Source organism: Trichechus manatus, unplaced genomic scaffold, assembly GCF_000243295.1.
Source record: "Trichechus manatus latirostris isolate Lorelei unplaced genomic scaffold, TriManLat1.0 scaffold00007, whole genome shotgun sequence".
Taxonomy (NCBI): Eukaryota; Metazoa; Chordata; class Mammalia; order Sirenia; family Trichechidae; genus Trichechus; species Trichechus manatus.
In genome coordinates this window covers 14,463,549-14,477,452 of record NW_004443943.1, presented here as the reverse complement: position 1 = coordinate 14,477,452, position 13,904 = coordinate 14,463,549, and the positions used below count along the sequence as shown (strand labels likewise).

Here is a 13,904-nt window from a genome sequence, read left to right as displayed (position 1 = left end):
TCACTGGGGTGTTGTCATACATAACATATGCTTCCATATTACTTTTCTAAAAACTAAAATATTCTAAATGCTGAAACACAACTGACTCCTAGAGTTTCAAATAAGAGATTATGGGCCTGTATTATAATGTAAAGTCCTGAAACACCCACATATTTCCTCTACTTTAAAGACCTTCAAAATCAAATTCACATGAAAGTTGAACTAATTACAAACCAAGTTGCAATCCATGGTCTCTAACCAGTCACACTTGAAATAAACTTTCATATTACCACTCAAAACAAAACGAAGTTTTTCCTTTTCAGTTAACTGAGTTGTGCTAGAAAGAAAACTTACTTAATAATGACATGCATGTTTATGTACCCTTGCTAATATTTGATATTCACTGATAAGAAAAACATGGCAGGTAGAAGAAGAGAACCGACCAAAAAAAGCCACATTTTATACTTTCTTTGGTATAAACCAGAGAGGAGACATAGTCAATAGCAAAGAATTCATAATGAAGTATTTTATAAGAAATCAAATAAATACAGGGCACAAGGAATAAGGGAGGAACAGGACTAGCACAACAGGAAATAAATGTTTTGAGTTTCATGCAGCTTCAGTGCTCTAAAGTTCCCAAGCTTTCTCAGGAGGTCAAAATGTTTGGTTTGACAAGTACTGCTTAAGAGCTCCTTTACAAACCGATTCTCAAACATTACTGTTAAAAGAAAGAATATAAAGGGAAATGGAAAATGATGAGCTACTAAGTGTCTACTAGATATATACACCTTACTAGGAGTTCCTACATGTTTTGTTTCATCCTCACAGACATATGATAATAGTTAATATCATCTTTATTTTATAGTTGAGAAAGCTAAGATTTAGAAGGGCACTGAATAACTTGCTCCAAACCACAATTTTTAAGTGGTAGAGCCAGGACTCAAGCCCAGTATCTCTGACTACAAAGTTAAATGTCTTCCACTACTGCTCCATACATACTTCCACATACAATTAAAAAATACTAAGTTTTAAAAACAAAAGCAATAAAAATTTTAGTCAAAGCCAGCCTTCTTACAAGAACAATATTTGGCATAAAAGAACCAACAAATAGTGATAATGAAAAACAGTTACAAAAATATCTACAGGCAAGTATAGAGACTATGTGAGAGTACATACGAGGACGTGTAGTGATGAAAAAGTGCCCTGGGTAGGTAGGTGATAGAGAAAGGATGAAGACTTTCTTCCTAATTAAAGTCTCTCTGATAACTGCCCTCTCCCACACACAAAAAGTTTCTTTTAAATGTTCTGTGTTACGTTACTGATAAGACAAGTCTTTCAATAAACCAAAATTGAAGAGACACAATTGGCAAAAGGGATTTGACTAAGACAAGCGTTAGGTAAATTCAACCATTTCCTTATAACTTAAATTCAACTTAAAAGGTATCTTTACTTTTTATCATTAACTCAGATTGGCTTATATGAGACAAGGGAAATGAAGAGGCACTGAAACACAGTTTTTATGAAGCTGGAGACAGCAAGTGAAGAAAAAGATAAGATTAATTGGGAAAAAAAGCTTTCAGAGAAGGGAGACTTGCCATAGACTCAGCTAGGCAGGTAGGTCTCTTCTTTACTCTCTTCATGAAGTCATCCCTATCTTATTTAAAAAAACTTAATAACAGCTAAGGTTTACCACAGAATGATGGAGAGCTGTATGCCAAATTAAATATATAATGAAATACAATTATACTTAAAAAAATTAGTACCCAGTGAACATATAAGTTCCTCAAAGGCAAGAACTATATAAATATATGCCTTTATTCCCTATTCCCCGTTTCCCTTTTCTCCCATCCTCTCCAGAGTGCAGATTATACAGAGGAATATATAAAAATGAAATATAGACATCCATATAAAACAAACTGATTAATTTAAGTAAGTTTCAGTACACGTGAATTTGGTTAATGATATCAGGCTAATTTTGCCCTTTCTTAAAATACCTTCTTGAAATGCTTGAAGAAAATATGATTAGACATATAAACAGATACTGTTAATTATTAGAAGCTCCACAATCAGAACTCTTCATCCATGTTTATCACAACTGCCATAAAAATTTTAATATACTATTAAGTATGGGCATAGCTAGTGAAAATATTTTAAGATCTTTCCATTTACATGCTTGCGAGGCATATATATCACATGGAATTAATCTCCTAAAAATAAAAGAAATAAAACATCTGCTACTTGCCAGACTTACTCAGAGTCAGAAACATAAACAAAGGTAGAAAGAAGGTGAAGAAGATTGGAAAATAATATCAGAAATCAAAACACACTACAACTTGGTAGTTCTAAAAACTTCTGAAGTGAGTAAATTCGGGAGGTTAAAAACAAAACAAAACAAACAGAAAGGAATAGAAACAGCGGATGGTCTGCTACCATATGTACCTGTGTGACCTTGTTCAACTCATTTAACTTCTCTAGGCCTCAGATTCCCCATCTGTAAAATGAGAAGGTTGAACTAAATGATCTCTTTCAGGTACTTTCTTTCTAGTTCTGAAAGTCTGTGATTCCATTAAATGGAGAGGGGAAAGGAAATTAAAATATATGCGCTAAAAGCTACTCTCAACTAATAAAGAGATAATTCATTAACTTGGGAGTCCAATGTTTGGAAATACAAAAATAAACAGGCAGTTAAGTTACCAGGCTAGCCCCCAAGGCCAACTTGAAGTCAAAGCCATAATCTACGTAATCTACAATACTGGCAATCTGAACCTAAGTCCTAAATTCTGGAAGAAACCACTGCATACAGGAATGAAAAGAATTTCCTTTCCTTTCTTTAGATGTAATGTTAAACTTGAATAATTTTTTTGAAAAAGACAGAATTTGTGTTTAGCATCATTTTATCTCCCTTCTGAGACTCTCTAAAATGCCAATCCTGAGATTCCAAAAGTGACCCCTTAAATGGACTCTAGCTTTTGACAGCACTTGTCTTTTTTTTTTTTTTTTTTTTAACTTTACTTCTGAATTATTTGTTCAAAAAGTACGAAGCTTTGTGGTTTACACTTTCCTCCACAAAAACACTAAGACAACTACAGCAAGGCTCATTGTAGGAGAGGTTCATCAGGAAAAGAGAAAGCTCCTCCATATTCACACATCATTTGTAAATAGGGGACCACCTAAACTTAAGTTTCTATACCACCTTTTACTTTCTTTCATCTTGTCTTCTCCCCACCACACACACACCCTTCAATTTGACCACAATGGACTATCTGCTATATCCAAAACACTACTAAACTGACAAACTTCTTGCATGCCATTCCCTTGCCTAAAATGCCATTTTCCTTTATGAAACCTTCTCTATTCCCTTGGGTACAATTACTATTTCCAATGTTCTCTTCTATACAAAAGTTATATCTCTTTATAATACTCTGTCTACCTTTCATTAGACTATAAGCTACTTGAGAACAGTAACTATGTCTTAAGTCACCTCTGTACCCCAACATGCTTTATAATGTCTAGTATGTGCTAAGCACTCAACAGATATTTGCTCCTTTGTGAATTATAGGAAATTGGTGAAAAATCACTTAAAAAAAAAAACAAAAAAAACCCCCACTGCCATCAAGTCAATTCTGAGTCATAGCAACCCTATGTGTATAGAGCAGAATTGTATTCCACAGAGTTTTCAAGGATATGACCTTTTGGAAGCACATCACTAGGTCTTTTTTCTGAGGATCCTCTGGGTGGGTTCGAACTGTCAATCTTTTGGTTAACAGTCGAGTGCTTAACCATTTGCACCACCTAGGGACCTCTGAAAACTCGCTGTTGTTGTTCTGTGCCGTTGAGTCAGTTCTGACTCAAAGTGATCCTACAAGACAGAGCAAAACTGCCCCACAGGGTTTCCTGGGCTGCAATTTTTATGGAAGCAGATTGTCAAGTCTTTTCTCCAGCAGAGTGACTGGTGGGTTCAAACTGCAGACCTTTTGGTTAACAATCGAGCGCTTAACCATTGCACCACCAGGGCCCCTGAAATTCACTAGGAGTAACAATATTGGTATCTATTCCACTCTCAGTACTTCTGAAGTCTTAAAAGAACAGAAAGGTCACTAAATTAAAGATAAAAATGCAACAACTATAAGCCAATAAGGCATAGAATCTTCCATCCTTTTCTGTGAAGATTTAAATGCCCACTAATGGGAGAAAAGAATTGTGTTCTTACATTTGATAGATAAACTCTATAGAAATTATAGCAGTGAATTAGTATATAAAACTATATTAAATTTTTTTTCTTACTGAATAATTTATAGATCTCATATGGGAAAATTAAAGGCCAGGTAGAAAAATAATACATTATGTGTGTCATTCTTTTTAAAAAAAAAAAAAAAAAAAAGGTTAGAAAATGGTCAACATTTGATATAGGAAAAACAGTCTTCAAGGGCAAAAATGGTAAAGTATTTTTCTTCCCATTTTTCTTTCTTTCTTTTTCACATCTCTACTCTCAAAGTCAAAAGAAAAATAACAAAAAGTTGAAGATAAGGTCAATTAGCCATATCAAGTGGGCAATCTTTACAACTCTGCCACAACAGATAAATCACCCAATTCAAAACTTTTAGGTAACTTATGTTATACACATTTAGAGAATATTCTAATAGCTCAATCAACCAACCTAGAGATACAGAAGAAACAAAATTATATCCACTCTGCAGCCTACCTCCATGGAAGATGTTATTAATGCTTTAACAGAAGTCCTGCTGTGAATTACACTTCAAATTACCACATGGTTATAGGCTCAAAGATGGGCTAGATGCCAGGTCATTTAAAGCATATTAAGTAACATGAATCTGTGCCAACATTGTTTTACTTCATCACTACACTTTCTAAATGATCTAACAGTGTTCTCAATCAAACTTCTTGAACTAATTGTTTTATTCTATTAAAATACATCTTTATATCTACCTCACTCTAAAAAGGAAATAACTTTCACTTAAGTTACTTTAGAAGATACTTGCAAGCATACAAATAAAAACATACTTACAGATTGTATATCTTGTAATGGTTTTTATGCTTTGAATCCAAAAACCTTAAAACAAAACAAACAAACAAAAAGCCACCATTAACAAAAATAAGCTAACATTTGAATTTTACATTAACACTACTAAGAAAAACAAAATATAGATTCTATTTTTCCTAATCTCAGGTATCATTTAAATAAATCCAAATAAATATTCTCCACGGGTTTAAACTAGTAATCACATTACTCTTAAATAATAATTACATCACACAGACTTATACAATCTGAAGTAAATCAAGAGGTTTTCATAGAATGAATATTTTCATAATCTTCTGTCTAGCCTAACATAATGAGTATTCAGAAATAACGTCTTTAAAAGGCAGCATCAGAATTTGGCTCAAGTTCACCTAGCTCATACAGATTTACAAGAAACAGTATCACATGATCAGTGCTCTTAAAAGTAACCCTGAAAATTCAGTCATCATTTTCTTTCAAACTAAAAACTTTGAAAGATACAAGTAATAACTATTAACTATGTACAAAGTTTACAAAGCATTTTCACATATACATTCTCACTTGACCCTCACAAACATCTGAGAGGTAGAACTTATCTACATTTTACAGATGGGAGAAAGTGGGTTACAAAGAGATTAAGGGACTTGCCCAAGGTCATACAGCTAATAAAGAATCGAAATCAAAGACCTATCCCTCAGAACAATTAGTTAAGAAACTAAACAACAACAATTTACTACTTACTACATGCCAGGCATGATTCTAAGTACTTTACATAAAATTTATTTACTCCTCCAACCTATGAGGTAGGTAATAGAAGGGTCAGAAGAGTATGTTGTGTTGTTGTTAGGTGTTGTGGCGGTGATTTCAATTCACAGCAACCCCATGCGACAGAGTAGAACTGCTCCATAGGTCTTCTAGGCTTTTAACTGGCAACACTAGCAGCTAGAAAACAATAGAGCAAAACATTCTGATTTTGAGGGAAAATTATTCCCAGCCTAGAATTCTGTACCAAGATAGACTATAAATTAAGTGAAAGTCTATAATAAATGCATTTTCAAATGAGCAAAGTTTCAAATAAATTTGCTTCCCATATTCTCTCTCTCAGGAAACTAGCGTAAAACGTGGTCCACCAATACAAGGGTAGAAAACCAGGAACTGAAGGATCCAACTCAAGAGAGAGAAGAAGAAAATTCCCAGAATGGTGGTGAACGGGGATTTCCAACAGACAGCCATACATCAAACAGAGGGAGCAACTAATCCAGATTAGGGCAGATCAGAAGGATCCTGGAGAAGATAAAACTGACATAATACCTAGTGTGCTCAAATATGATTTATACAACTGAGGGGAACTTTGAGGATGAGTAAGACTGAAGAATACAGAAAACTGTTGTTGCTGTTGTTAGGTACCATCAAGTCAGTTCTGACGCACAGTGACCCTATGTACAACAGAACAAAACACTGCCCAGTCCTGCGCCACCAGTGTGTCCGTTTGTTGTACTGTGGTGGCTTGCTTGTTGCTGTGATGCTGGAAGCTATGTCACCAGTATTTCAAATATTAGCAGGGTCACCTATGGTGGACAAGTTTCAGCAGAGCTTTGAGACCAAGACAGACTAGGAAGAAGGACCTGGCAATCTACTTCTAAAAAAATTGGCCAGTGAAAACCTTACAAATACCAATGGAACATAGAAAACTAAGCAAGTGGAAAAAAAAGATGATTTCAACTCCAGGGAAAACAAAACATACAGGAAAAAAAGAGTCGCAGTATACTGTTATCACTTAACTGTGAATGGCATTTATCTAGTCATAATCATATAAACACTCAATACTGGTATAACCAAAACTATAACTACTGAGAAAAGTAAGGATGGGGAAGAAGTCTGCAAATATGTGTGTGGTGACAGATGAAGAACAAGAGTCCATGAACTTGAATGTGAAAAATTATGTTACACAGTAATATAAGCAGTACCTGTGACTTTTCTATCATACTTCATGTCACATTACAGTTGTTGCCTGAGGTAGTGGTGGTTCAGTAGCAGAACTCTTGCCTTCCATGAGGGAGACCCGAGTTCAATTCCAGCCAGTGCACCTCACGTGCTGCCACCACCTGTCTGTCAGTGGAGGCTTGCATGTTGCTATGATGCTGAACAGGTTTCAACGGAGCTTCCAGATTAAGACAAACTAAGAAGAGAGGCCTGGCAATCTACCTCCAAAAATCAGCCAAAGCCCTGTGGATCACAACAATTCGATCTTGTTATACATGGGGTCACCATGAGTCGGGAGTTGACTCAATGGCAGCTAACAATAACATAGATGTTGCCAATACCGAAATATTGTTTACACTCATCAACACTTCAAAATTAAGGTAGTCAATAGGCTTGTCACTAGATTTTGTTATTTAACGTTAATAACAATATTATATCAGAAATTTGGGGTTTTAATATTTTCATAATTATTTTAATTAAAATTAACTGTATTTACAATCTTATAAATTTTATGCATTAAAAAACACTCTAAAAAGGTGTGCATATGCTTCAACAGACTGCCAAAAAGGTACACAGCACAAAAAAATGTTAAAAACCTTTGCCAAGAGGCAGATGGAAAAAGAGGGAACTACTTTTTTTGTTGTTGTTAATAAACTCTGTGTAACTATTTGACTCTAATATTTGTATGTATACAAATTTTTTTTTTAATAAATGATTCTTTGTTTTAATCTACTAATTCAACGGCAACTAACAACATTGCAAAGTCACAAATTTGACCTCAGTGAGAAATGACAGGTAAATGCTGGTAATGTATTATCTTTTGAAATCCTTCCTAGACACACCAGTCATAAATAGTCCATTCTTTAACTGCATCAAGACACTTCTTATGTTAAAGTAACATAAGCTAAATACTAGCTAAAATCAATCAGTTGCCATCGAGCTGGTTCCAACTCATGGTGACCCCATGTGTGTCAAGCAGAACTGTGCTCCGTAGGGTTATCAAAAGATGATTTTTCGGAAGCAGAGAACTAGGCCTTTCTTCCATGGCACCTCTGGGTGAACTTGAACTTTCAACCAGCTAGGTGTCTCTAAAGTGTACATTCAAAGCCTCAGCTTTTTATTCTCTTTTAAATTTCAAGTACTGTTTACTATGGGCACAACTGCCAAGTTGTTTCCTTTCTAATAATCTCTTATTTTTGTATGTTCCAATGAGGAAGTACTAAGAGCTTATTAAACAGTCTCATCTGACTACCTATAACATGCTTCTAAAGTGCATTTTTTAAAAAATCATTTAGGTTCTAGGAAAGAAAATTATCTACTGGGTAACTTTTCATAAAACTAAATGCCCCACAAAATATTGAATAAACTAGTAAAAAAGAATAAACTAGGGATGCCAAACAGGTGTCAAATTGGTAGTAGCTTACTGGGGTACAATACTAAGGTTATTTAAGCAACACCTAGGGTGGAGCCAGGGAAGGAGTATCATGATTGATTAACAATATCTGCCATTACTGAAGGACAAGAAATAATATAAAAAGTACCATTCTGCCATTTCTAGAGAAAATACAAATTTATTTATAAAATTCAATAAAAGTAAAATTTTGAACACTGTAAATTATTATAATAGCCAAGTTGGAATCAGATCAATGTCCTGTTTCCAACAGACCTTAAATAACTTTGTTATAAAAATCCTTTTTACGTTTGTGTTCATTATAATGCGCAATCTCTTCAAAATTTTCTAAGAGTTAGTATTTGTCCACTTTTGAGTATGACAGACTTACCTTCTTGCCATAAACAATTATAAAACTGGGCAAAATATGCCAACTGTTTTTAGGCTCTGAACAAAAGGCAGCACAAGCTTATGATTCTTAAGAAAAGAACATGAAGCAATCCCCATAACTGCCTTGCCTTCAGTCTACAGGATCTTTTCTGACAAAGCAGAGGGAAATGGAACTCAAATGGAGCAAGGACTTCGCTGAGGTAAACAAGCAGAGACTGATGTTCTGGACTGCTGAGGCAGCTGGAGTTTGTGGAGCAAAGTAACAGAAAGGGGGAGATACAAAGAAGGACGGACCCCAGAAGTCTGTGTGGGGATTCACCTCAGGGCCTTGGCCAAGGCCTGGACTACACAAGATATGAAATGATAATGGACAAGACACCAGAGGTCAGGCAGTACTGAGAGAAGTTGGGAGTTCTGACCCAGCCAGAGGAGAGAGACCTCACTGAGCAACCTAGGCATTCAGGTGAGAACCTAGAAAGGCCATGTGTTAAGAGTAAGGACCATGCCCTAGTACAAAAGACAAAACTGAAATAGGCCTGCCTTAACAAAGAAAACCAGGCCTGAAAAGACCAGAAGATCCATCATTAATTTAACTGCCTGCCAAAATGAAACTCAGACTCATTACAACATATCAATCACAACAGTCAACAAACAATTAAAATTACTAAACATGCAAAGCAGAAAAACAAGACCTATAACCAAGGAAAAAAAGCAGTCAACAGAAAAAGACTACAAAATAATCCAGGTACTGAAATTAGTAGACAAGGACTTTAAAGCAGCATTTTTAAATATGCTTGAGGATGTAAAGGAAAAGGATTACAATGACTAAAACGATGGAGAATCTCAGCAAAAATACATAAACTATCAAAAATGGAAATTCTAGATGCCAAAAGTATAATATTGAGGGGAAAATCTACTGGATGGTCTTAACAGCAGATTGGAGATTACAGAAGAAAGGTGTGGCAGACTATATTTTCAAAAATGGCTGTATCTCCTATCCCATATGCTCTTCTTCCAACATGTCTTTGACACTTTTCCCATCAAACGTGGAATCTATGGCCCTTCCACCTTGAACTTGGGCAATCTTTGTGACTGCCTCAACCAAAGAAGTATAGTAGAAGTGATACTAAGTGATTTCTAAGGCAACATCATAAAAATGTCATGCACTTTCATCTTGGACTCTTGGGATGCTCACTTTTGGAACCCAGTTGCCATGCTCTAAAGAAGCCCATACAAGCTTATGTGGAGAGACCACTTGGAAAGGCATGTATAGGGATTCCAGCCAAGAGCTCAACTCAATATCTACTGGTTTCAGGCAAATGACAATGTTTACCAGACATGTCAGTGAAAGCAACTTCAGATGATTCACCCCCAACTGTCAACTCATCCCTGCCACTGAGTCTTCCCGACTGAGGCCCCAGTTAATGGAGCAGAGACAAGCCATCTCCCCTATGCCCTGTCTGAATTCCCGACCCACTGAATCTATGAGTACAATGAAATATTGTTCTATGTTATATTTATGTTTAAGGGTGGTTTGTTATACAGAAATAGTAACTGGAATATAAAGGTTATGAACTAGATAACAGACAGACAGACAAGCAGAGGTTACTTAATCTGCAGAATAGAGAAGAAATAAAATTGGAAAAAAACGAACAGCTTCCGTGACCAGAAGAACAGTACAAAGCAGTTTATCATATATGTATTGGAGCCCCAGAAAGAAAGGCAAAAAAGAACAGGAAAGAAAACTTTTTTTTTAAGAAATCACAGTCAGAATTTCCCAAATACAGTGTAAAACGCTAATTTGGTTACTAGAAGCTCAGTGAACACCAAGCAAAATAAGTATAAAAAGAACACTAGGCATATCATAGGCAAACTACTAAAAACCAAAGATAAAGGGGGAAAAAAGCAGTCAGAGAAGAAAAGACATTATATATAGGAAAACACCAATATCAATAATGGCTGCCTTCTCATCAGATCAAATGGAATAACACTTTAAAGTGCTGGGAGGGGATGGGGAAGCAAGTCAACCTAAAAGACAGAGCACAACAAAAAGACCCTTCAAAAAGGATCAACAAAAGCTGAGAGAACTTGTCACCAGCACACTTGCCCTGAGGTTGAAGGGAACTAATACAAGACGAAAAACTTGGATCTACAGAAAGAAATGAAGACCATCAGAAATGTTAAATACAGGGATAAACATCTTTTTTTCTTGACTTCACTTCTCTGAAAGATAATTGACTGCTTAAAGCAAAAACAAGTATATTGTATTCTGGAGTTTATTACATATGTAGATATAAAATAAATGACAAAAACCACACAAAAGAAATGAAGGGAAATGGAATTTTACTGTTTTAAGGTTCCCACATTTTAGCTCTCAGAATACATAACTCTATGAAGACTGTGATAAGCTAGGAATGCATTTTTGTAATCCATACAGCAAACTCTAAAAAAAATAAAACAGAGGGACCACTTAAAAACCAAGAGGAATTAGAATACTTAAAATATCTAATTAACCCCAAAGAAAACAGCAAAAGAGGAATGAGAGACAGAGAAAGACAGAGAGATAGAGAGCAAGAATGAGAATAAGTGAGTAGACAACTAAACATAAACAGAAAGATGGCAAACCTAAACCAAACTGTATTAATAATTACACTAAATGTAAAAGGACTAAACACTCCAATTAAGACAGTCAACAGTCACTGAACTGTGCATGCAGAAATTTTTGAAATGGTATATCTTTGGCTGTGTATACTTTCACCAAAAAAAAAAAAAAGGTCGAGAAGGGAGAGGGTTGACATGTCATGGGGTTGTTAACCAATGTCATAATACAATATGTGTACTACTATTTAATGAGAAACTATTTGTTCTGTAAACCTTCACCTGAAGTACAATAAAAAACAAATAAACAGATTTAAAAAAAGAAAGTCAATAAATATAAAACAGCTTCAAAACAGACGTTCTTCCTAATATTTTGTGATGAAATAACGTTATATATAAGTTATATAAGCTTATATAAAACTATATAAGTTAGAATCACTCTACAGGCAAATCAACATGGTATGCAATGTTCAACTCTGAAGTAGTGTCAATAGCAAAACTCAACCTAGCTGCTCTATACATTAAAACTATGCTACTGAACTTATTCCAATTCACTCTCTGAGCAAATACACTTTTCTTGAAGCAACACTTTTGCGGGGGGCAGAAGGGTGAGAAGGAGAGGTAATAGAAGAAAGGAAGGCTGGTTGCAAGATGAACTTTATACTAACTCTTAAAAGGCCTCATAAATTCAGTTATTACTTTCGTAAAGTTACTGTGGTGGTCCAGGATTTGGTCCCCTACCTTTCCAAGTCAGATCTGATCCTGTTGTCACAGAGTGGTGCACTTTCTCAGAGACAAATTCAAGCTGATGTATAAATACAATCCACCATAATGACAATATATTATTTGAAAAACTGAACTGTCACAGAAACTGAAATATTCACGTCTACATGACCAGTTTACTATCTCACCACAGACATACCTTATAAGAAGTGAAATCACAACGTTGCTGGATAAATGTGGATTCAAACAAGAGAAGTTAATTAAATGAAGCAATTTTTCTACTGACTAAGGCATTCTGATATTTCCATCTCCACAAAAGGGATGCTCTTGCCAAAAATACTTCAAGTTCATTGGCTAAGGCTTCTTGTCCCTTGGTTTGTGTTTTTTCCATGTTTCAACAGCTAACCAATCCTCCTTTCCACCGAAACTCTTTATGCAGACAAACTAAATACTCTGCCAGATTAAATTCAAGTCTTACTGTAAGGTCTGCAAGTCACTCTGTTTCTCTGAGGTGAATTACTATATGTCTGCTTGGCACCAGTATGTTATTGATCCTAAAGTTTGTTATTACAGGGTTATCTCATTTTTAAGTCCTTGAGAAATTGATAAAATTCACTTAACAAATGCGTATAAATACATGCTATGTGACAAGCAATGTTGTAGATACACTGGTAACAAAACTCTGAGCATTGACAATTACAATAATGAATACTCCTAGCAGCTTCAGAGAAACCCAATGACAAACTCTTTTTTAAGTATCACATTCAAAAAACAGCATAAGGACACTGAACAGCTCCTATTAATCCTAAAATAAGTGAAAAACAAAAATCAACATCAGAAAAAAGCAAAACAATTACTTGCTCGCAACAATTTGCTGTATCTAATTCACTGCCTGGTAACTAGATTCCTCTCTCCTGCTGTGGTCAAGTTAATTCAACATTTCCTCTCAAAATCCTGTGATAACTATAGTTGCTCGCTGCTGGTAATACACGGAATTGGGTCTTTTTAAAAAATATATATAAACCATTTCTACCTTAATCCCATTAACACAGGCAAGCTGAAAACAATGTAGTGCTTAATTATTATCTCCTAGTCATCTTCACGCTGTTATATATCCAATAAAAGGAAAGAAATTATCTCATTGAAAATGTACTTTTTTACCTCTTACCTGTACAGTACTACTTTTTCCAACATTGTTTCCAGATAAAGGGAAATAACAGCTTTATATAATAATCCTGCTCAAAGATAGTGATCGACAATACTGAAGAAAACCTTCTCTCTCCAAAGAGGTATAAAACTGGAGGGAAAGGAATTAAACAGCTGGATATTTGACAAAGGCCCAAAGTCCGTTAATTGGGGAAAAGATAGTCTCTTTAACAAATGACACTGGCATAACTGGATATCCATCGGCGAAAAAATGAAACAAGGCCCATACCTCACACCATGCCCAAAAACTAACTCAAAATGGATCAAAGATTTAAATATAAAATCAAGAATGATAAAGATCATGGAAGAAACAATAGGGACAACACTAGGAGCCCTAATACATGGCACAAACACAATATGAACCATAAGTAACAATGGACAAGCACCAGAAGAGAGACCAGATAAACGGGAGCTTCTAAAAATCAAACACTTATGCTCATCAAAAGACTTCACCAAAAGAGTCAAAAGACAACCTACCAACTGGGAAAAAATTTTTGGCTATGACAAATCCAATCAGCATCTAATCTCTAAAATCTACAAGATACTGCAAAACCTCAACAACAAAAAGACAAATAACCCAATTAAAAAATGGGAAAAGGATATGAACAGGCACTTCGC

The 13,904-nt window shown here is 35.2% G+C and overlaps 1 protein-coding gene across 4 annotated transcripts in view; it reads right to left on the bottom strand.

Moving 5' to 3' along the window:
- The window catches only part of PTEN (phosphatase and tensin homolog), a 114,115-nt gene that overhangs the window by 48,330 nt on the left and 51,881 nt on the right, over positions 1-13,904 (bottom strand). For 3 of the 4 annotated variants that reach the window (XM_004369902.3, XM_023739730.1, XM_023739736.1), the window contains exon 3: positions 5,006-5,050. In XM_004369902.3, the coding sequence (XP_004369959.1) occupies positions 5,006-5,050 (45 nt within the window). Of the gene's footprint in view, positions 1-5,005; positions 5,051-6,963; positions 7,099-13,904 lie in introns of those variants that run through there. The other variant, XM_023739744.1, reaches the window with a different exon arrangement.